This window comes from Periplaneta americana, chromosome 13, assembly GCF_040183065.1.
Source record: "Periplaneta americana isolate PAMFEO1 chromosome 13, P.americana_PAMFEO1_priV1, whole genome shotgun sequence".
Taxonomy (NCBI): domain Eukaryota; kingdom Metazoa; phylum Arthropoda; class Insecta; order Blattodea; family Blattidae; genus Periplaneta; species Periplaneta americana.
The window spans coordinates 128,098,028-128,123,260 of NC_091129.1; the positions used below are offsets into that span (position 1 = coordinate 128,098,028).

General features: G+C 34.3%; 3 protein-coding genes across 17 annotated transcripts in view; 2 read left to right on the forward strand and 1 right to left on the reverse strand.

Moving 5' to 3' along the window:
• The window catches only part of LOC138712417 (protein shifted-like), a 31,102-nt gene extending 16,008 nt beyond the window's left edge, over window positions 1-15,094 (forward strand). For both annotated transcript variants that reach the window (XM_069844210.1, XM_069844211.1), the window contains exons 7-9: window positions 9,728-9,823; window positions 12,498-12,707; window positions 13,561-15,094. In XM_069844210.1, the coding sequence (XP_069700311.1) occupies window positions 9,728-9,823; window positions 12,498-12,707; window positions 13,561-13,613 (359 nt within the window). In that variant the 3' untranslated portion in view covers window positions 13,614-15,094. The remainder of the gene's footprint in view (window positions 1-9,727; window positions 9,824-12,497; window positions 12,708-13,560) is intronic.
• Coq7 (ubiquinone biosynthesis protein COQ7, mitochondrial) lies at window positions 3,902-22,184 on the reverse strand. Of its 2 annotated transcripts, none has more exons than XM_069844212.1 (4): window positions 22,045-22,184; window positions 8,480-8,633; window positions 7,667-7,816; window positions 3,902-4,548 (listed from the first exon to the last, which is right to left on the reverse strand). In XM_069844212.1, the coding sequence occupies exons 2-4, from the start codon at window positions 8,628-8,630 to the stop codon at window positions 4,271-4,273; spliced, it is 579 nt and encodes a 192-aa protein (XP_069700313.1). In that variant the 5' UTR covers window positions 8,631-8,633; window positions 22,045-22,184; the 3' UTR covers window positions 3,902-4,270. The 2 variants fall into 2 exon arrangements, with proteins under 2 accessions (XP_069700313.1, XP_069700314.1); XM_069844213.1 differs by lacking the exon at window positions 22,045-22,184 and adding an exon at window positions 21,604-21,665.
• ewg (DNA-binding protein Ewg) overlaps window positions 21,728-25,233 on the forward strand; it is an 86,586-nt gene continuing 83,080 nt past the window's right edge. For 11 of the 13 annotated variants that reach the window (XM_069844194.1, XM_069844200.1, XM_069844203.1 and 8 more), the window contains exon 1: window positions 22,035-22,169. The gene's annotated coding sequence lies outside the window, so the exon portion shown is untranslated. Of the gene's footprint in view, window positions 21,794-22,034; window positions 22,170-25,233 lie in introns of those variants that run through there. The other 2 variants (XM_069844195.1, XM_069844197.1) reach the window with 1 other exon arrangement.

The following is a 25,233-nucleotide window of genomic DNA, read 5'->3' on the forward strand; positions in this document are numbered from 1 at the left end:
ACAATTGGACAAAAATTACAAGATATCACAACAAGACTTATTAGAACTTAAATATCTGATAGAAGTATAAAGAAGGTCACTAATAATATTTTTCAAACCAGTTTTATCAAAGTATGAAAAAAAAAAAAATTCTGCAGTTACATAATTTGGTAACCATAACATTGTTATGGCCTCTGTGACATCTTTATTATTTTTCCTGCATGTAATAAACACTTATTTCTGAAAAGTAGACTACTCTCAGACATGTAGAGGTGTTATTTTAATACAATTAATTTTTTATTTGTCCTATATAAAATATATTAAAATTTACATAATGTTTCGTGACCTAATTTTTCTATTTTCAAAGAAATGGGCATTATTGTAGTCTATCTTTTGCATAAATGCATGTTAAATCAGTGTACAAAATTTCAGAATTCTATCTCTAATGGTTGTGGGTGGAGTTATGAAATAATGTGTAAAAATTTTCAAATTTGGAAAATTTAATTTAAAGTAAAAAGTGAATTGTAAAAAAATATTATTAGTAACCTTTTTTATACTTTTATCAGATATTTAAGTTCTAATAAGTCTTGCTGTGGTACCTTGTAATTGTTGTCCAATTGTGAGTTCATTTCCTTATCAAATTTTGGAAATTTAGGGCCTGCATTTTCTGATAGCATTTGTGGTCGTTCACGTACATATTTGTCTCACATCATTTTAATAAATTTTGCGAATCGACCTGGTTGGCAAGTTGGTATAGCGCTGGCCTTCTATGCCCAAGGTTGCGGGTTCGATCCCGGGCCAGGTCGATGGCATTTAAGTGTGCTTAAATGCGACAGGCTCATGTCAGTAGATTTACTGGCATGTAAAAGAACTCCTGCGGAACAAAATTCCGGCACATCCGGCGACGCTGATATAACCTCTGCAGTTGCGAGCGTCGTTAAATAAAACATAACATAACATAAATTTTGCGATACTTACCCTGTAGTCTGCCTCAGTAATTCTGTAGACAGATATCGTTTTATAGGGCTTAAATTGTAGAAGTTCGGTTTATCTCCATGCTGTTGGCCTTAGAAATCCCAGCTTGTTGCGCACATTCACCAAGTTTGACCTACACTTAGCCACTGTGTGGCACGGGCATGGGTTTGAAGACTGTTTGGACTGCTTATCTGGTTGGGTTTTTCCCAAGTATAAGATGAATGTCAGTAGTCTCATTTCGCAATCATCAATTTCATCAACACTAAATAGGTACTCAGTTGACATAGCCTTGTTAAATAACTGATTGCAGCGACATAAATTCCGATCATAGTGTTGACCTTAAATTCTCATTTTTATCAAATAGTTTTACCAGATATGAGTGTACTCAGCAATCCGTTATTTGGCTCGTACAAGTCACATTTGTGCTGGCAAATGTTTTAAAGTGGGAAGTGAAGTTCCTTGAAATCTACTGTTATTGTCTCACACAGGGATAATGTACTTCAAATACAAACATGCAATTAATAAAGTTCTGATAATTTTTATGCTATCCTTCGAAGAGGTGGAAAAATTCAAATATCTTGGAGCAACAGTAACAAATATAAATGACACTCGGGAGGAAATTAAACGCAGAATAAATATGGGAAATGTCTGTTATTATTCGGTTGAGAAGCTTTTGTCATCTAGTCTGCTGTCAAAAAATCTGAAAGTCAGAATTTATAAAACAGTTATATTACCGGTTGTAACCAATAGCGGGCTTATGTGAGGGCAGCAATGAACCTAGGGGTTCCTTAAAAGCCAGTAAGTAAGTATTACCGGTTGTTCTGTATGGCTGTAAAACTTGGACTCTCACTTTGAGAGAGGAACAGAGATTGAGGGTTTTTGAGAATAAGGTTCTTAGGAAAATATTTGAGGCTAAGAGGGATGAAGTTACAGGAGAATGGAGAAAGTTACACAACGCAGAGCTGCATGCATTGCATCCTTCACCTGACATAATTAGGAACATTAAATCCAGACGTTTGAGATGGGCAGGGCATGTAGCACGTATGGGCGAATCCAGAAATGCATATAGAGTGTTAGTTGGGAGGCCAGAGGGGAAAAGACCTTTGGGGAGGCCGAGACGTAGATGGGAGGATAATATTAAAATGGATTTGTGGGAGGTGGGATATGATGGTAGAGACTGGATTAATCTTGCTCAGGATAGGGACCAGTGGCAGGCTTATGTGAGGGCGGCAATGAACCTCCGGGTTCCTTAAAAGCCAGTAAGTATATGTAATACAATATTTATAAAAGTCCTTGTTCAGACTAAAATACTGTGCTACTTAAAAAAAATCCATAATTCGGACAATTGACTAAGCAGGAACAACAACATTCTGTGTTGTAAACACACACTTGTTATTTAATGAAATACTGTAGTACTCTGCAAGCATTTGTTCTCACCCCTGCGGTGGCTGAGTGATCACGTGATCAGGCCTTCATCCTGTCACGTAAGCAGTTGGGTTTGAGTCCCGGTCAGGCCTGGGATTTTCATCGAAAAATCTATAGTGACACTTGTGGTGGATAAGGTCGAAGTTGGGGGTTTTCTCGGGGTTCTCTCGTTTCCCCATGTTAGGCATCTACATCATTCATTAACATCTCTCCATTTCATCATCATCCCATAGCATTCCCTGAACGCATGTAGTTAGCTGGTGTGGGTTTGAATGCTTTGAGGGGGGTTTGGAATGCAATAGCTCTTGAAAGGTCGCAGTGCTGGTTCATAATGCCCTCTCCCACCATTCCAAGCATTTGTTCTGGTATTTTGTATGTCTCTGTTTTGTTCTCTTTCCCATGCTAAGATTGAAATTGTTGTAACACTATACTCAGACCCATGTTTGCATGAAGTATTTTATTCAAAATCATCTCAAGGGCAAAATCCTTGAATGTGGGTCTAATTTTGTGAACCTCCCTGCATATACACATACACAATGCACCCATTTTATTTCCTTTCTACCAAGTGGCACTTAATCCTGCAGCTTTTCATGAGTTTTCTTTAAATGCCTCATACTGTGTATGCTGTCTAAAGTCAAAGTCTATGTTAACAATAAAATAACACATGACAAACACAAGATAATTCGACTTAACCAGTCTCTATGGAAGGTAGTCAAGTTTTCTGCTGGTTCAGAGTATGTAAGAGCGAGAAATTCTTTTGTGGTGATTGTAAGATTGGAATAGTTGTTTCTCAGTTTTCTGTACAAACAGCAAATGTTTATGTTTCTCTTATACTCACTAACTCTGCAGACAAGTTCAGAGAAGGTTTGCAAGGAATTTTTTAGGTGTTTAAGTTCTTAATAGTCCTACAATGCATAATCTTCTTAGAAAATGGAGAAATAGTAGAAGTTTCTAAAACAAAAAACGTAACAGGAGTTTCGACCTATGAAACCCTAAATCATATAGCACTTCATGTAGAACGTTTTTAAATAAAGCTAGGCCTATAGATTGTATTTTTAATTTTAATCTAATAACAATTAGTAGTAATGATGAGCAACTGTCTTGCAAGCCATATGACGAAAGCTGGTAGGTAGTGCAGTTTCAGACAGTGAAAGTGCCACTTAGTGGTAAGAAAATAAAGTGCGCAATGTATAAACAATTTGTACTTCGATCATTCCTAGAATGTATTTATTTTTTATTTTAGTAGGTTATTTTATGACGCTTTATCAACATCTTAGGTTATTTAGCATCTGAGTGAGATGAAGGTGATAATGCCGGTGAAATGAGTCTGGAGTCCAACGCCGAAAGTTACCTAGCATTTGCTCATATTGGGTTGAGGGAAAACCCGGAAAAAACCTCAACCAGGTAACTTGCCCCGACCGGGAATCGAACCCGGGCCACCTGGTTTCGCGGCTAGACGTGCTAACCGTTACTCCAAAGGTGTGGACTTCATAGAATGTATTCTGATAAGGAACTCCAATAATGAAATAGAAATAAAATTATTTATTCAGTTACAACACCACCATATTACATAATGCAGGATATAAAAATATCTACGTGATACACTCTGGTTTACACTGTTTTATTTGTTGAATTAAATACGTATGATCTTTAATACAAATTGTTACATATTTATCAATTTTTATATACTAAACTTCTAATAACATGATAAAGCCAAATTAATACTCTGTGCGAAAAATAGTTGCACAAGTAAGTTTTATGCCTATAATGCCACTGAAGAACTACGTGGTTTACACTTCTTGGCTCCAGCAATATCTGTGAGTCACGCTCGTAGAATTGGAGCGAATAATGGCAAGTTAAGGACCCTGCCATTGCACAAAAAATATATTTTTCAAATAACTTTTGATATAGCAATTGCTGCTTTACAGCCTAGTTTAATGCTTTCACTTAGTATCTTGTAGAATGGAGCACTTTCTGCACCATGGTCAATTCCAGTATCGTGATGTTCCTGTTCATCATCACGGAATTTCTGAATAACTTGCAATAACTCCTTGTTAGCCTCTGGGTCAGACATTAGTGTTCGAAGCTGATCATTGTAGTGATCTACGATGACTGATTCAACTGCGACAGTACAAGCCATGGCAGCTTTTGTACCAAGCAGAGCAGTGCCTATCAAAACAAAAAAAGAAAGGGGATGAGATAGGTAAGTTTCAAGGATTAATTTTTCCTTAACAAAATAGTGCATAGTTCAAGTCACTTGAGACATACTCATAAATAGTAAAATACATTTAAAAAAATAATTGCTTTATAGCAGCATTTCTTAGAACACTGCATATGAAAAAAATATATTCTTTATGTCGTCATGTACGTAAAATGAATTTAAATGACTAACTGTATTCACTTATTTTTGACACTAATTTTCTTGACATGTTATTTTTCATTAGAAATGTTGACAATTTTGATAAATATTTGAGGCGTTGCAAATATTAGGGGAGAACTCACAAAATATAAGTTTCAAGATTCTTTGTCGAGTTCATCCCTAACATTCACAGCACCTAATTTCTCTCGTCCTCAAACAGCATATACATTTATATCAACAGTGTACTCATATGCAATTGCAATATTGGAGATAAGGTTCTCGCAACAAGCTTGTATTGGGAAGCAAAAGAGAAACTGAAGGAGAGAGGAAACTTGCTCCAAAACGTTACTTACGAATTTCACTGGTAGAATATAATACAGAAGTTGGTTACAATTATTTCTATAAATTATATACAATTAACAATAGGAAACATTACATAAAGTACAAGGTTTTTCAGAAGTCAGAGGTTTTATAATCTATACTAATAATAAATCTGTAGCCAAAATTTTTCTCGTAATTTTCGATTTTCCAAAAATAATTGGTGTTAACATGTATAATTAACCATCCTGAAATCGAAAATCGCCTTTTTTTTTTAATTTTTGTTTATATGTCTGTCTGTATGTTTGTTACCTTTTCACGCGATAATGGCTGAACCGATTTATATGAAAATTGGAATATAAATTAAGTTCGTTGTAACTTGGATTTTAGGCTATATGGCATTGAAAATATTTTATTTAAAAGGGGGGTTATAAGGGGGCCTGAATTAAATAAATCGAAATATCTCGCTTATTATTGATTTTCATGAAAAATATTACATACCAAAGTTTCTTTAAAAATAATTTCCGATAAGTTTTATTCTATACAAAATTTTGATAGGACTGATATTTAGTGAGATAAATGAGTTTTAAAATTACAATAACAATGCCATCTAAGGTGCTGTACTGAAATAAAAACAAATGATTTCGTCTATAAGGGGCCTTGGAGAACAACAATCGAAAGCTATTAAACATAGCCTAAGAGAATGTTTCTGTGTTTGTATGAAGTAATATCGGAAGCTAATCAATTGTTTAATTATTATTTCACCATTGGAAGGTGTAGTTTCTCTAGATGGACATAATTCTACAATGTTATCACAGTAACTTCTGAAACAAGTAATATAAAGTATACACATTAAAACTAAAATATGATATGTCAATCTTCATTAAACTATGGTTGCATGTAATAACAATTAAGAAACATGTTAAAGGAATTGTCATTGCACCAAATGATTGCTCTCTGGACCAAAATGATCGCATTTTAATTATTTAAATACAATTTAAATTAGGTAATATATTAAACGATTTATCCTTCTATCAAACACGAATGTTCTCTGGATCAAACGTCCTATTTTAATTATGTAATTACTTTATATTTATTTCTAACAGGTGCAGCGGAGCGCACCGGTACGGCTAGTGTATTAATATTTTCGTTAACTATCAAGCTATTCGAAAATGCCTGCATGCATACAAAAAATGGGATTTATTAAAAGTATGATATTTATCATAAATGTTGTGTTTGTCATCCTTTTCTAGTACAGGTGCTAGCCTCTAGTGATTGTTGTAAATAGTAGCTTTGAGTACGTGTACTGGACCAGCTGCTGCATTTTGCAGCAAATAACTTACTACTAAAAATTCAGAAGGTTAATATCTGGCGACATTCAGGCTGAGTTACACGAAACTCTTCTAATCATACAAACACAAAAATGTTAATTAAAATTAATTTTACAGGTTCAGACACGTGGGAAGGTGCACCACCATCCTTCATGGATATGTTTTCAATGTTTTGATCTTGTAAAACAGCCCTGGGAATAAAGGAAAAGAGAAAAGGAAAGAAGGAGACACCCCCGCCCATGTCCTTTTCGCTTACTCCACTTTAGAAACAAACACAGTCAGGGAGTGTGCATCAGTGGTGGATTTTAGGCGACTAGCGAGAGCCGAAAGCTTTGATGCCTGCCTTTTACAATCCTTCATTCGGCAATGCTTGCCTACCTGTGTACTCGTATTGGTCTGGAACATAATTGTCTCTGAAGGTGGGATGGGGAGTTAAGGAGTAATCTGTAATGACTCAATCAAGTTAATAACGCCCAGGCATGTTGTAAAACAATATTACATATTCACGAAGTATATTCAGGTAACATCCAGTAACTGTAACTGTGTTTGATATTTTGTCTTCAATCTCTTATAAAATTCAAGGCCCTGTCATAAAACGAGATTTGAAGTTGGCAAAAGAGCAACTTTTAAAATGTTCGCAGAAATTAAACCATTTCTTTTCACAAGCAAAATTTGATGAAACTTTATTCCAACAGAATTAAATTTATATTAAATGCTTTTAAAGTTAGAACGACAACTGAATATTTACATAAAAATCCATTTCTTCTATAAAGAAACAATGTTATATATTTTCAAGGTTATTAAAAAATTAGCGAAGATGTAAGGAATTTAAATTATCTCTTTCAATGCAATAACTACCCATATACAGTACTTTCTAATTAAAGGTATTTTACATGTGTTTATATCTGACGAAGTTTTCATAAAAATGCCAATTTACCAATTTTTTTTCTGATATTGATGTTATAATAGCATGATGATTTTTAGAGTAATTATGAGAATAAAAGCTACGAAGAATAAAACAACAGTACTGTTAACACTCGATATCTCTTTGTGTCCGTGGAAGTGCAATACTAAGGGTATCATCAACTCATTTGTTTTTCCCTTTCCTTGTTTTTTTTCTTTAACTTCGACATTATGCTTGTAATGTAAATAATACACAGTGAATTCGTTTGTTTACTCTTGTTTTTCTTAATCACGAGTTGTATAATAATATATTTTATAAGGTAAACTCGGAATGCATACACTTTGCATATTTTATAATGGTAGATTATTAACAGACCTGCACCGACCATAAAGCCGGCAATGTTCCATATTGGGACTAATGCTGTTGGCCGTACTCGGTATTTGTTGATCAGTTCTTCAAACTTTCTCTTGTGCTCTTTTTCCTGGTCCCACATATGCTGAATCAGAGGGCCTACACTCGTGTTCCCTGCAAATAAGAACATTATCAGTGAAGCAATTGTTTTCTTTTTCTGTAAAGAAAAGAGAGGTATTACAAAATAGTGTATTCTTTTTTCAAGTAGAGTTTACTGAATACTTTCTGTTGTAATATGAATAAACTACTTTTCTATAGATATTTCATTATGCATTCCACTGCAGATAATATAAGTTTTACTAACATGATAGGAAGCTGAGTTAGCAAATGATAAGGACTATGGACGGAAATGTCATAATCATGAACCTATCTGAAAGTCCTTAGAAAGACAACTCAGTCACTTGAATCCTACATATCTAGTATAGTGTCACTTTTTTTTTTTTAAGTAATCATCCGTGAATAACTTTGCAGATGAAATAAAATTTACTGAAATGGTCACTTCCAACTAGTAGAACTGATTTTCTTTCTTATGAGGCCCATGTAAATATGCCATCATTTCAGAGTGATCTTGACAGTTGGTGTTGCTACTGTATAACTTCCATAGCTCGTTTGAAACAATATAAAGACTAATAGGAAACACGCTTCAAATACCCACATCCTTTAAGAGACAGAGGAGAGAGAGAGAGCGACGCTTAGAATTGAGATTCCATGCTGCTGAATTGATAGATACATATGCTACCACGTAATTTTACATGAGCCAAAATTGAAACTGCATACCAAGCACGGCCATTTGTCCAGCATATATCCGATCAGCCCCTAACTCTCCTGCATGGTCTACTCTTATGATGCTGTCAACTTGAGAATTTCTGCTGAGGAACCTCAACCCAACTTGAGATGGGGGAGCTTTAGTCAACAGCACTCGATACATGACCTGTTAACAAAAGAATGGTTGTAAATTAAACATCAAAATAGAAATAGTACTTTATATTTTATTTCCCTCATATGACAATGCAGGCAAAGATAAAGCCATTTTTGCTACAAGCTGAACATCATGCCAAATTTATTGTTCAAATTTGTGAAAACGTTTTATTTATATTTTTAAGTAAATCCATACTTCATTGTGCGTTTATGTTTTTATAATAAAAAGAATTAATTTTTAAGAATATGTACACACTCTTTAACACCATTTTTACATATATCATTAGTCGCATAGCTGTACTGTTGACTTTTCACTCAGACACTCTTTCCAAGTGTATTTGTAGTGAACAAAAGTGATATTTGGGCAGATTTTCTGGGAATATTCTTGTCTTCTCCGCCATCATCCACTATCATTCATAAAAGGAAAAGGAAGTTGACAGGAAATATCTAACATGGTGACGTGGTGATCATTGACAAACACAATGATTACCCCTTAATGGGAAAACTCATCTTCTTTGTCTTTAATTGTAACATAACATGTAGCATCAGTGCCCTAATCAGAATACTGCTATAGCATTTGACACTGGGTTTCTTCCAAAACATATTGTCCCTCCTCTGGCAAACTAGCGAAAGTGACAAATTAGCGACCCTGCACTTAAGGTCTATATTGCACTATTAAATAGTGCAATATTGATCTTAAGTGCAGGGTCGCTTATTTTTCACTTTCGCTAGTTTGCCAGAGGAGGGACGAATATGTAACATAAAGCAAGTTGCCTCAGAATTTAATATTTCCCTGTTAGAACCTTTTAACGGGTGTACTCTTGTACAAAATATTTATTTCTGCACCATTTCTGAAAGCTGTAGTTCGAATTTTAATTTTATTTGATGATGAAGATGGAGTTTGTGTATGCTTTAATTTAAATTTTGACGAACATTGTCACAGTGAGTAATAACTAATTAAAAATTCCCTATGTTTTACATATTTGAAGTAGTTGTTTCCACGTATAATCTTGAGATTTCCTTTTTATACATTAGTAACAGTGGAATTACTTCTGTATCGTTGTATCAGTTCTTAACATGTTAATGTATATTCTACGATTTTTTCAGGAATATGTGCTGAAAAATGTCTGAATGGAGGAAAATGTATACAAAAAGATACATGTGAATGCCCTAAAGGATATTATGGGCTACGTTGTGAGTTTTGTAAGTATGTAATTTATCTAATAGTACTTTTCTATGCATCTCATTTCTAATTTAATGTAACTGTTTATAAAATAATGCTTTCTGGCTTCCTGCTCCTCTTGTATGATAATGAGAATTCTCTTTTACTTTATTTTTCATTGATGTAAAGAAATAAAGTAGAGTAAAAAAATGGATATGGGTATACCATGTTGCATACACTCATCTATGTGTGTGTCATAAAGTGCATAAGATTTGCTGATATTATGCTGTTGTTAGCAGAAGAGGAGATGATACTAAGGGATATGTTACTGGAACTAAATGACAGCTGTGAGCAGTATGGGATGAAGATAAATGCAAACAAGACGAAGACCATGGGTGTCGGAAAAAAAAATGAAGAAGGTAAACGTGCAAATTAGAAATAATTCGGTGGAACAAATGGACAGCTTCAAATACTTGGGGTGTACTATAAGTAGTAACATGAACTGTTGCCAGGAAGTCAAAAGGAAGGATAGCAATGGCAAAAAAAGCTTTTAATAGAACAAAAAGCATCTTCCATAACATGCGGTTCATGATAGAAAGAACTTGGCTGTGAGATCAAACTGCGCGTATGCGGACTTAGTTAATAAAAACCTAAACTAACCAAACCTAACCTTCGTATATGCAAGATGTGTAATTGGAGTACGAAGGGAACTTCTTGATTTGATCTGGAATGTGCACGCGAAAATAAATCCAGGTAAGGGTCATGCTAGCACTACACGAGAAGTATGCGCATATGCAGTTTGATTCCACAGCCAAGTTTCTTCCTATCATGGGCCCCTCCTCTTCTGCGGATCTCTGGAAAAAGAACTAAGGAAGAGCCTAGTGAATTATTTCGTGTGGAGAGTGGCATTTTATGAGGCAGAAACATGGACATTATGACGAAGTGAAGAGAAGAGAAGCGACTAGAAGCATTTGAAATATGGATATGGTGAAGAATGGAGTGTGTGAAATGGACAGTCAGAATAAGAAATGAAGCTGTGCTAGAAAGAGTGGGCGAAGAAAAAATAACACTGAAACGATCGGGAAGAGAAATAGCAATTGGCTGGGTTATGGCTAAGAAGAAACTGCCTACTGAAGGATGGACTGGAAGCAATGAGAGAAAAGTTTGGGGCAGAAGAAGATATCAGATGAAAGGCAACATTAAAATACATGGTTTGTATGCAGAGACTAAGAGGAAGGCAGAAAATAGGAAAGATTGGAGAATGCTGGGTTTGCAGTGAAAGACCTGCCCTTAAGGAGAAAACAATGAATGAATGTACATGCGTGAAAGTAATTCCGCACTTTGAACATTTATTTTGTTTCTGCATTTTTCACAACTTTCACTTGAAGTTTTTTTATTGTAGTAATACCAGTAAGACTTCATGCTTCATCTCCACTGAATATCATTAGTAATAATAGTGAAGGGATTTCTTTGTATTGCTGCTAAACACCATCAATATTTGGTGTACAAACAATTCTTATATTTTCTGATAATTTTTACATCTTTTTGTGACAAAATTAATAGGTTATTTTACATTTCACTTTTAATTTATGTTCGAAAACTAAAGAAAATATTTGAATGATATGTAATAAAACAACAGAATCAAAATTATGTCCATATCAAAGCCACTTCAAAATGGCTTGCTTAATTCTATTAATTTAGGCTATGTGGACTTTGGTGGTAGGTGTATTTTCCTGTTGATCTGAATTTGCGCTTGGGCATGGATTCGATTTCTCCTTGGGCTAATTACCTGGGTGAAGAGTTTCTTAAGAGGTTTTTCCGAACGGTAAGGCTAATGTCAGGTAATCCATGGCGAATTATCAGCATCGTTAAATAACTGAGTAGAAAAAATAACTCATTTTCGATGCCATCTTACATCTGTTGTACATGGTATCACCATTGCTACCTGCAATTGTTAATTTTATTATTTTAACTAAATATATTTAATTGGTTTGTATCTTTATATCTCAATCTGTTTCTTGTAAGCTCCAATAAAGACCTTAGAAGTATCATTTCAACTCCATTTTATATAATATGAGATGGGTAGGATATGTAGCACATATGGATGAATCCAGAAATGTGTATAGTGTGCTAGTTGGGAGACTTGAGAAGAAAAGACCTTTGGGGAGGCCGAGACATAGATGGGAGGATAATATTAAAATGGATTTGAGGTAGGTGGGATATGCTAGGAAATGGATTAATCTTGCTCAAGATAGGGACTGATGGCAGGCTTGTGTGAGGGCGGCAGTGAACCTCCAGGTTCTCTAAAAGCCATATTTTTTAAGCAAGGTATAATATGTTTCCATTTCTATCATTGCACAAATTTAATTTCCATACAACGCACATTCATTGCATCATAAATTTTAATTTCGTTTTTCTTACATATATGAGTATACTGTTGTATTATAAATACAACACACAAGATTTCCTTTACTTTTTTTTTGTAGTGTCTATTCATTATATGATTTAATGACGTGATCATTTACATATAATATTCTTTACAAAAGTAGCTGTGTTCCAATTGTTGTCACTATCTAGTACTGCCAACAGTTTATTGAGAGCTGAATAATTAAGGATAACTGACATTGAATACAAAATTATGTAAATCAAGCGAACTCTATGTCTTACACGTGTAATTATATTGTGCTTGTTATAATTATAACGTATTTCTTTTAGCGAAGTGTATAATTCCATGTCTGAATGGCGGACGCTGTCGAGGAGTGAACAAGTGTCGATGTCCAGCAGGTTTTAAGGGAGATCACTGTGAGATAGGGAGGCGTGTTCCCCAACGAAGTCCATGTACCAAACCTTGTCGTCATGGAACATGCAGGCCTGATAATACCTGTCTCTGTGATCCTGGGTGGTTTGGTCGATTGTGTCATCAGAGTAAGTTCTTGACGTTAGTTGTTTTTAAACTTAAGAATATGTATTATATGTCTTTCTCGTGTTAAATTTTACCGTACCTGGTTAACATGTTTCAACCTGTTATGGGCCATCTTCAGAACTGGTTGGTGCTGGTCTTGGCGCTTTTGTTTGTGTTTCCTGTGGGGGTGTGTTTGTGTAGTGTAATGTGGAGTCAAAGAGTGTGTGTGTTCTGAAATTTTGTTGTGTGTTGAGAATTTCATTTGAATGTGTTTTTGTGTGTCTATATATTTCGTATTGTTCTAGTGTGTTTAGTTTCTGGCTTTTTGGTTGAATATGTAGCATTTCCATGTCTGTGTTTATGTCTCTGTAGGTGTGGTTAGTATTTTTGATGTGTTCTGCATATGTGAAAGTGTTTTGTAGTTTTGTTAGGGCTGTGATGTGTTCTTTGTAATGTGTTTGAAATGATCTGCCTGTCTGTCCTATGTAGAAGTTGCAGGTGTTGCATTTGAGTTTGTATACATCTGTGTGGTTGTATTTGTTTGTTTGTGTGTTGAGATGCTTTTGTAGAGTATTATTTGTTCTGTATACGATGTTGTAGGCTAATTTAATTTCTTGAATGAGGTTGCAATCTTGTGTGTGTTTTTGTTTTCGTATGTTAGTGTGATGTATTTTTTGTGTTCTTGTGTTTGTGTTGTATTCTTATGCCTTTTGTGATTATGTTTTGTCTTTATTATGTTGTCTATTATGTTAAGGTTGTATCCGTTTTCTTCTGCTATGTATTTGATTGTAGACTGCCTATAGTAAATGTAATTGGTATATTATCTATATATTGTCATACTCGTATTTTACATAGATTGCATTTCCATATTTTCAGAAGTTCCACAAATCCGCAACAGAAGCAGGGTCCGACGTCAGTGGTCAGTCTGAATACACTTAACAGTTAAACAACAATGCAGACTGACAAAATGACTGACATTGAGTTTATTCTGAGCAACAAATAGAATCTATTTCATCCGGTACTCCTGCTATGGAGAATGTCTTCTACAAATAGCATTCATACATCAGGAGTATTGTTTTATAATCTAGCTGTAATCTTATGACATGGCCGTAGGTGACACTTCGAGTAAGAAAGATTGAAGCTTGACAGTACAATGCAACTTTGTATGTTACATAACAGAGAACTTGATTATTAAAATGGATCAGTTCCGTGTTTTATTATATTTTAAGATAAACATTGTAGTGTAGGCCTGTATTTGAAATGCCATATTTTTCTACCTAATAAATAATCAAGTTCTTACATTTAATGTTTCTCGTTAGATTGCAGCAGTTTTATAAACACAGAAAAACTGCAATTTAATTTTGATCTCCTGGGGTGATCATCATCATCATCTCATATCTTAGGCTATGCAGTCTATAATATTGTATACAGTAAACAACAAGAAGATGTTTCGTTATTGTTTATACATAGAGAGCCGTGAAATTCGTGACATGCAAAACGCGAATTGTTTATCATTTCACCAATTGTTTGTACCATTTCCTATACTTCTTCTCATAGCCCGAAAGAACGCAATTTTGAATCACGAAAAACGCGAATTCGTATAATAAACTTAAAAAGCATAATACAAGTTTTTAAACAAATTACAGCAATACTTATTGTTTATTCTCGAAATGTTAGTAATAATAATAATAATAATAATAATAATAATAATAATAATGTATTTTTAAGTAATATTTCATAATTTCAGTCTTGTTTTTTTTTTTGTTTTGTTTTTTTTTTTATGGCATATTTCCTTCTGCCATTTTGTCGACAAAGTAATGCAGCCATGTATTAAAATCTATATACATTTTTAAATGGCAACTCAAACCAAGAAATGGATTCGGAACACCTCAAAATCTGTGCTTCACTGGCTGACCATGACAATATCTTTGAAAAAAATTGAAGTGCAAGAGGTCAAATGACTTTATTGTCAAATGCATGGCATTAGAAAACAACAACAACATTTTTAAAGGTTAAGGGTATTCCTTGTAAAGAGCATACTAGAATGAGGTGGACACCATGCTCCGAACACCTTTTTATCCTCTTGAGAAAGATCCGAGGCTAAGTGAACCTCAGGACTGTTCTGGAAGTTTTGTCAATGAGAAAATCCTGTCACTACCGCATGTGTGTGTAGGAGAGACAAAGAGAAATAGATCATATATTCAATGTAGCTCAGTTGGTAGGGTAACTGGCTACAGACTGGAAGATCCAGGGTTCAATTTTCTTTGGTCATAAGGTTACTGTCAGATTATAGTAAGCTTTTTTTTTAATGATACAGTAATTTTATATCTTATTTACTTCTGTAATTGCCTCCTCTACATATCCCTCATCTGATTCATTAGGAGGAAATAAATATTTTTGCACTTTTTAATTATCTGTTGTTTTATTATCATTGTTCGTACATCCCTTTACAACTTAACATCCTGTTTATCATGGATATATATCTCGTGGTATATCTTCACTGGTGACTTCAATGGACATTAGACTTAAAGTAAAAACAGATGCTTGTATACGACAAACTACAGTTATTGAGCACACACTTCATCTGATGAAATTTGTGTTGCAGCTACAGTATAGCAATCAGTGTAATTCCTGCATCGTACATACCAACCACTTTCAATTTAATGGTCACTATTGCTGAAGATATGCTGCTTACTGTTTTGTTTACTTTGATCCCATTACTGTCTTCCATTTTGGTTTCCATTTATTAAATTGCAGATTGATTCCTCTCCTAATTTTAACATAGGCGTCTGATAAAGAGGGTAGCCTATTCCTTGTTTGCTCTACCATCTTTCTTAGTATGCTGTTTTTTCTTACTAGTACTATGTACAGACTCAGAAACAAAATTTGAGCCACCTGAATTTTTCAAGTTCCAGTTATAACATACTGCATATGCTCAGTGATTTTAGAAAATTCAGGTGGCCCAAATTTTGTTTCTGGGTCTGTACGATTTAGGATTTGATTTCTAATCTGAAAATTAGTTAAAAAATGTAAGATCTTATTGATCTACCAATCAAACTGTGACATGAATTATTTAAAAAATGAGCCAACATGAGTTACTGCAAGCGTTCAGACTAAAAGTCGAGGTTAAACAATCATGTGTAGCTCTACAACCATCAGGATAAGATAATTTGTATAAACAAAAGCCGCCCTAAATAAGGGTTCGATAGATCGGCCTACTAATCAATTCATAAAGAATAATAAGTAAACAAAACAATTTTGTGACACTTGGAAAGAAAAAAAAAACATTAAGGTAAGAAAACGTAGGAAATCATTTACAATAAAAATTTTGTTGGGTACAAATGATTACTAATTATAGCTAAGGATGATTTTAACACGTGAGATCCTATGGCATCAATCGTTGCATCAGAAATTTTATATTGTTTAAGTTGATTTAAAGTTTCACGTGGGATCGTGCCACGGGCACCGAACATGAGCCCAAAAATTGTCCAATGTGTAATGTGATATTGTGCTCCAAGATGCTGACAACAAGGCTCATAGATGACTTGTTTTTCACGACACACCTCTTGTGGCTGTTGCTCATGCATCTCAAAACGGATTGTGGGATCAAGAATGACACCCTTATCCTTCTGCCGATCAATTATGATGATATCAGACCGTCTAGTAGAGCCATCAGAAGATACGCAACCAACCTCCTCATAAACCTCATAGGAAGCATTCTGACGGATTGAAGCTGTGATGAGAGAACGAACCGTAATATGTCTGTTGATTCGGAGCAATTCTCCATGATGGCAGAACCCAAGATGTGAGGAAGCGTTTCTTGCTCGTCGCATCTTCTGCAACGGGTTGAGTCAAGAGTTCTACCAGGGAGAGTATGTACAGGTATTGTATTACAGTTCATCTTATGGCTTGCGTCCACTGACTGCTCGAAAGTCCCTTTTTGATTGAGATCCACGAATTACCTTTCTTCCAGTGAGAATAGAAAACAACTCCCAAACCTTTACTTTTCAATTTGCTCCATTGATGAAAAGAATCTTCACGCAATGCTTTTCTTAGTTTTTGAGAAGAAATACGTTCAGAGCAATCGAAGGTAATTGGTAATTGTTTGATGCAATGTTCAATTTCGTTTGGAAGATTTCGAGTGGCTGCTACATGAGGGTTGTCAACGTGTAAAAGTCTTTGACAAATATTTAAGTGCTGAAGGTAAGCTTCCCACTGGGCTTTAAATACTCCTAAACCTCGCAATCTTCTTGGTGCATACAACATAGCATCTGGGGTGTCAGTAGGAATGTTAATTATTTCCTTAACAGCTCTGCGAATTAATTTGTCAATATCAGATAGAAATTTCACTTTAAGATCTTTTAAAGGAGCACATTGGAAGGGGTAAACCAACTGAGGCCAGATATATTGATTTAATATATTTATCTTTTGGTCAGGCATGAGTAAGGGTGAAGTGACCAGCTGATTAAGATTTTTTGTCAGTTTTTCAATTAGTTGCACCCCATTAAATTTTATTTCATCATTAAAAGTAATGCCAAGATATCTTATAACTTCATCCGATTTGATGCAAGATATTTCTTGTCCATCGATCAAGATGAGGGAATCAGAGCAGAGACATCCTTTACGTAGGTGTATAACATTACTTTTATGCGGGTTTACTTCAAGACCAATTCTAGCTAAGGAATTCATAGTCAGCGATGTTGAATATTGAGCGGCAGATTTATTTTTACACAATAATACTAGATCATCCGCAAATGCAAGAATGGAAAGATTATTTAATTGAGGTGATATATTGTATCCATATTCTCCAGAGATATTACTTTCGCTTAATTCCTTCATCACGAAGTCAATGACAACATTGAATAGAACTGGTGAGAGTGGAGCCCTCTGTGCAACTCCTTGCTTGATCATTATAGGGGCTGTCTTTGTAGTTTTATTAATAGTGATAGTAGTAGAATTTCCTATTAAAAGCGATGTTATAAGCGTCTTGAGTTTTGGAGGTATAGGCATAGCATTGAGGGTTTGTTCAATGTGTTGATGAGAGACATGATCAAACGCCTTAGAGATGTCCAGAAAAACTACACAACAATCCTTTTTATTAACTTTTGAATCCTTAAGGCATCCATTAACAATAGAGGAATTTAGGAAAACACCTGGACCAGACATAAAACCTCGTTGATTAAGATTTAAATCAAGATAAGATCGTAACTTGATATCTAATACACGGTCAATAATTCTGCGTAGAACAGAATAGATCGTAATTGGACGCCAGTTCTTAAGAATATCTGGATCGCCATCCTTATAAATCAGAATTGTGCGTGCACGTCGAAGGCAGGGCGGAACATGTCCCCAACGGAGCATATATGTGGCAATCAATGAAAGATTTATATAAACGAAGCTCTTTAATGACCTTCATTCTGACTCCATCTTCACCTGGTGCAGTGTCAACCTTGATACCCTTACATGCAAATGCAATTCTTCAGGGGTGATGATAATATTGTCAGGATCTGAATAATTGGATACCGAAGATGACTGATAGTTATCAAGTGTGCAATTGTTGGCAACAGCATATAAATTGTTATAATATTCGTATACCGAAGAAACGGGTAACTTACATTGCATAGGACCTTTAGAGGATAATACATGCTGCACAACTTTCCGACGTTGGAAGTAATAATTAAATTGTGCTAAATCATAAGCGTATTTGTTCTTCCTTCTCTCAGAATTCTTCTTACTTCTATTTTTAGGATTGCTTGACTGTTTATAAGTAATACCATCTGGATTATTTTTCCTAGCTTGCCGTTTTTTGTAATAAGTTGTTGCAGGATGTTGGGGCCCTTTACATTGAGATACTGATTGTTTTAAGGTAGTGACAATATTTTTCAACACATTTATCAAAGACGGCATTGTCTGAGACATCTAAACAAGCTAAGGTGTTGAATTGTGTATCCCAATACTGAAGATCAAAATTATCATGTAGGGAATCAGACGTAGAAGATGTAGAAGAAACAGGCTGAGACGACGAATTTGTGAATTCATTGTTGAGTACAGGATCATTATATGACTGATTGAGAATGTTTCCACGTACTTCAGACGTTGAAGATGCAGAAGGAACGGGCTGAGACGAAGAATTTGTGAATTCATTGTTGAGTACAGGATCATTATATGAGTGATTGATGATATTTCTATGTACTTCAGGATGGGCACGTACAATATGACGGTTAACGCTTTTAAAAAGACGGCCACATATTTCACATTTACGTAAATTCTTAGGTGATACATTTTTATCTGAATTTTGAGTATTAAGAGTAGTTTCTTCATTAGAAACAGCTTGGGATAAAGAGTCGTTATTATGACATCGATTGATGTGAATATGAATTCCTCTGGTTGTGAACTGTTTATGACAGATTTTACAATTTACGAAGGATTTTGTATTGTCATACTATTTGAAGTTGTGGGAGTATCGTCCATAATTACGCAAAACCATCACAAATTTCAGCAAAAGACATAAGATATTAAAATGAGGTCGATCAATAAGTCTTAAAAAAAAAAAAATATATATATATATATATATATACATACACAATAGTTTGTTTACCTAAATTAGAAACACGTAAAAAAAAAAAACTTAAATATTCACTAGAAATTGATAATATCTTCAAAAGTCGTAAGAAATATAACAGAAATTGAACTCTTGCATAACACAGTTGTCCACAAGAAAAAAAACAAAGAAGTGATCTGCTATGAAATGAATAGGAATCTAACAGATGGAAAACTAGGAGATGGGAAGACGCCTTCAAGAACAGACGAAGAAGTAACATTTAATTATGATGAAAAAGGTCTTTATTACCTAAATCATGTTGTTGAAGATTGATGATACTAAAGTTATAACCAATAAACTAGTTTCTAAACACTCGCACAATTTTAGAAGCAGGGCACCAATTTCAAGATGCTCAGTGCTTCAATATGAGATATAAAAATAGAGACATTAGTAACATGTGCGAACCTTTGGGAAAGTAAGGACTGGTTGACCATTAACAGAAACAAAGAAATAAAATAAATGATTTACATTTTCTTTTTTGTTCATTTGAATTGATTAGGATGCCGATATTTTAAATCTAAGATTTGAACGGCTATCATTTCGATGATATAATATATCTAAGTATTACAACATTATTTATTTCCCTACGTAATCAACTAATCACTATGGCAATTGAGACATTTATCATATTAGTTCCTTGTACAATATCAATTAATTCATGAACTACTATATTTGCTATATTAACTGTAATATGGTTAATAGCGAAGTAATTAATTCAGTCTATTGTATTAATAATAATAATAATAATAATAATAATAATAATAATAATAATAATAAATGTTTAATATCTTTGGTTTGATGTTAATTGTGCATAAGTACAATTTTTAAGTGTTTGTTCATCAACGAATTCGTGGTAGAATGATTATGATATTTATTTGTCTATGGTTATGATAGTAGTTCACTAAATAGAAGGTCCTAGGATCGAATCCCGGCATATTCGAAGGTAGGTCATATATTCCAATTTAATATAAAGTAGTTAGTAGAATAAAGTAGATACAGGGAGAAAGAAGTGCAGAAAAAATATTTGAGGAAGGGAGTGCAGTGGGGTGGTGTAGGATGAGAGAAAGAAAAACTGGGGTATCGGGGGTGTTGGGGCGACTGCCCCCAATGAAACTAATATTTTGAAGTATTACCATTGTATGTGACATATATTGTGTAATCGATCTCCTATTGGTCCGGAAGAGGAGCACTGATTCTTGGATTTTACCCAATTTTGTTACTTTTATAAAATAAAGGCCCTTTAATTTTTTAGTAAAAGTTATTTCATGTGCATTATCATCGGTTGGAATAATATGCAAAATATTTAAGAGGTAGATGACATGCAAAAAACACTTTTTCAGTATCAGGAATACTAAAAACATGGATTTTCATGAAAATCTCAGAATCGATCTTTCGGCATCATTAACAATTTTTTTTAATGTTTTTTGAGTATGTATTTATCAGTTTTGTTCACATTGTCGCTTTTAGATTCCCTAAAAGCCACCTGGTCCATTGACCCTTCTGAAGCCCTGTTCCTTTAATTTCTTCGTAGATTCCTTTTTCCACGATTTTATGGATATAAAATCAACTTATTGCAAAGTATATTATGCTGAAACCACTATTCATGCCTACATCTCGCCAAAATGTAAAAAAATGTAAAAAAAAAATTGTAGAAAATTACTAAATTGTAAAACTATAAAAATTTGTAAAAATTGTAATTGTAATATTGTAAAATGTTGACATGTTCCACATCTTAAAGCTTCATTGCTCATGTAAGATCTATGGAATAAAATAAATGAATGAATGAAGAATGAATGAATGCCTCATTGGAAGTCGGATAATGTCATAATGATGATAATAATACCGGTGGTAATAATAATAATAATAATAATAATAATAATAATAATAATAATAATGTAAAACAGAGTGAATAGGAATGCTGGGGTGAATAGGATGAATTTTTACTGTTTTTATTTTATTTCTTAGTGTGAAAGAGTACGTAATAATAAGAGTAGTAGGCCTATTTATTGGTTCACTTGTTACGAATGAAAACATAAATAGGCATACTCTTATACTGTTTACTCTTTGACACTAAGAAATAAAGAAATAGTAAAAATTCATTTCAATTCACCCCATGATACGGTAATAATAATAATAATAATAATAATAATAATAATAATAATAATAATAATAATAATAATAATAATAATAATAATATCTATCTTTAATAATTTGATATATAGTTGCATTCTTTTTTGTTACTGTTGTGATTTAATGTATCTAATTTTAACACAAAATAATATATCAGTTGTTTTTATAATATACTTAAGTAGGTATACCGGTATTGCTTTCTATCAAATTTTCCGTTCCGAGACGGGACTAAGTTAAGGATTTGAGAAAGTTATTACTTTCGTTACTAGATGTCAGGAATGTTCGTTTTCTCACCAATCACAAAGCGACTTTTTTTTTTCGTATATATGAAGGAAATGAATCGATGAGTCAGTAAATGTTCACTGATGTGGTATTGAGGTAAGCTTAAGCATATATTAATATATGTAGTGTAATAGTTGTTATGTTGAAGAATTCATTTTCTTACTCAAATACATTTAAAACAAGCCATGAATACAGTAATTTTGCATCGTCTGCTATAGTATCTTCCGCGCAGACTCGGGCAAAATGGCGACCGCGAATATTTTGTTGTGCATTTCCTTGGAAAGTAAGGATTCGATCGATATTCATAGATGTCGGCAGGATTTTTTAGCTAGAAGTGTTTTCCTTACCTGGTGTTCTCGTTGAGTAGTTATAAGGTGAAATAGATGTCCAAAGTGTCAGCAGTGGTCACGATTCTTGTGGAACAACAATCAGAGACATGTTTTCGTGTTGAAATGGCCCTCCCTTCACGCAGGTGCGTACGCAGCCGTAGTCTCTGAATTTTAACTGGGCCTGCTCAGTGTTGTACCGCGCTTTTCTTGCTACCGTCGATTACTTTAAGTATTTTTCTTAAACCGCAATGGTATTTATGCTTCAGTCGACAAGTATCCCACTTGTAAGCTTGTGCAATCTAGGGTCATTTTTGGTATTGGGTTAAATTTGGTGTGGGTAATAAGGGTGGCCATATTCCGATGTCCTTCCTTCACCTATGCACCCTTGGTGTATCCAAACAACCCCAGAAGCACTTCGCTAAGTGTGTTCCCCTGTCTTCGGTATTTGAATAGTTCAAGAGAACAAATTTAACCTTGTGGATCAATTAATTTTGCATAACTGGAGAGGAATTAAAATGTATTTATTGAGATGCACAGGTTGTAACGATCCCATAGTTCCTTGCTAGTGGGAGGTTTCCAAATTATTGATTTTCTGAATGACATCATATGGGGAGATATCGGTAAATTCAATGAACAGCTTCATATCAAATGGATGATACAAAATTAGAGAAATAAAGTTCGTTCAAGCCCAAATCTTAATCCTTTCTATAGAGATGTTAATGCATTGTTTGACAAATGTTAAAAGTTTAATTCTAAAATCGTTGCCTTTAATTACAAGTTCTATAATATGATGGAAATGTATGATCTTTCATTGTTAAATTACTGTAGCTTTTATCAATGTTTAATTGAAATTACTGCAATCATAATTTTGTGTAAGTGGTTTCAACTGCAATAAGTAGTTAAGACCATTTTTACAAAAACATCTGTTTCACTGGAAGACAAATATTTAATTAAACGATTACAGAGTGTACAGCCAAACTCAGAAATGTCAATTTATTTTTATTCCTTTATATCTGACATATAAGCCAGAATAAAACTGAAGTAGGCCTATATACCATTTGAGACCAGTAATATTTAAGTTTTAGGACCTAACTAAATAGGTTCAGAATGGAATAGCTGAAATACACATTATCGGTACCGGTATTAAAGATTTTTACTTACTGTAATTTTAATTATTTACTTTTTATTTTTTCTAGTTACTTAGACCTAAGTTACCTTGTAACGTTTGGTATAACTAACGCTGAGGTAGTTCTGGTAATTTCGGAAATGAAAATCGTTGAATTTATAAGGGAATTTTTGTGGAGTTACAGTTGATTGTATATGCAGGGCATAACAAAAGCCTAAACTAACCAAACCTAACCTGTCACAGATTCGTATGTGCAAGATGTATAAGCTGAGTATGAAGGAAACTACCTCAGCGCTAGTTTAGCCTAACGTTTATATAATAGGCCTCTTATCTGTGAGTGTGAACAAATTCATAGATAGGTCTAAGTGGCTACTCATTCTCATCTTTTTTTTTTACACTAAGTAGTCAAAATGTATAAATTCTGGCATGTACTATTGCAACTACAGAGGCTAATTAGCCATTTTGAACTCTCGTTTTTTTTTTTGTTTTTTTTTTTTTTTTACACTTTAAAATTAAAACTTCGGTTGAAAAGCTTTTATCATCCAGTCTGCTGTCAAAAACTCTGAAAGTTAGAATTTATAAAACAGTTTTATTACCGGTTGTTATTTATGGTTGTGAAACTTGGACTCTCACTTTGAGAGAGGAACATAGGTTAAGGGTGTTTGAGAATAAGGTGCTTAGGAAAATATTTGGGGCTAAAAGGGATGAAGTTACAGGAGAATGGAGAAAGTTACACAACACAGAACTGCACACATTGTATTCTTCACCTAACATAATTAGGAACATTAAATCCAGACGTATGAGATGGGCAGGGCATGTAGCACGTATGGGCGAATCCAGAAATGCATATAGAGTGTTAGTTGGGAGGCCGGAGGGAAAAAGACCTTTAGGGAGACCGAGACATAGATGGGAAGGTAATATTAAAATGGATTTGAGGGAGGTGGGATATGTTGATAGAGAATGGATTAATCTTGCTCAGGATAGGGACCAATGGCGGGCTTATGTGAGGGCAGCAATGAACCTCCGGGTTCCTTAAAAGCCAGTAAGTAAGTAAGGCACTGACAGATTTGAGTCTAGTTATTGTGACAAGATGTGTTGAAACAGGTATTCTACTTCTGAGAAATAAATAAAATTATGCCCTTCCCTCGAAGTACCAGAACCTACATAGCACTACGCACGTAATTCATTTCTTAGAATCAAATGTCTATGTGACACAATAGAGAGTCATTGGTAAAGACTACAAGTGGACTTTTATCATGCTGCTGGATACATTAGGAAGCCTGAATATAGCCTATATAATTATTACAGAAAATATTTAACACTACTGTAACATAATGATCTGTATGTACCGTATGTAGCTATATTGCTCTGCTTTGGTGATGGGATTAGAGAAATGATACTCTTAGGCTTGTTCAGCTTATCAGCAGTGAGTGTTGACAGTTTCTGTAGAATTTGGTCTTGTTCTACCTAACATTTATCTTCTTCAGAAGGAAATGTGAAGATTTTCTCACTTTCATAATTTGTTTCTTACAAATGTAGGCCTGTAGCAAATTTTATAACTTTTCATGTCAACATATTAAGTCACCTGACCCCAAAAAAGAAATCGAGTAGGCCTAGGCCTATGTACTTCTTTTTCTAGCATAGGACACCAAGGCAAAGTCCCCTTGAAGCTAGAAAATTATTTTCATTTCCTGTGAACTCTGATTTTCTGCACTTTGGTTTTGGAAATTTTGAACAGACGTTTGAGATAATCGTGAGTAAGTTTAATGCTGACATTCAGTTATACAGTGTTTTCTTTCACACTGCTGCCAGCGCACATCAGCTCACACACTGGCTATAGTAGCTGGGACTCCCACCAAAACAGTTATAACTTCCCTGCTACTGCTTCACATTCTCATAATTATAGTTACAATTACAATCATAATAAGCATATACCTTATCATAAGAGATGTTGGAAACGGTCCTTCTCCACACACACACATTTCTTGCATCTTCTCAGGAAATTTTCATTCACACTCGAGAGTTCAATTTCCAAAATTGAGTCAATTTCTCGCCTGATGTTTTCTTTTAGTTCTTCCAAT

Coding starts and splice junctions, on each gene's coding strand:
- Coq7 (XM_069844212.1), bottom strand. CDS start 8,630: ATGTATCGAGTGCTGTTGACTAAAGCTCCCCCATCTCAAGTTGGGTTG. Junction 7,817..8,479: donor TGGACAAATGGCCGTGCTTG/GTATGCAGTTTC, acceptor TCTTATTTGCAG/GGAACACGAGTGTAGGCCCT. Junction 4,549..7,666: donor CGGCTTTATGGTCGGTGCAG/GTCTGTTAATAA, acceptor TTGTTTTGATAG/GCACTGCTCTGCTTGGTACA.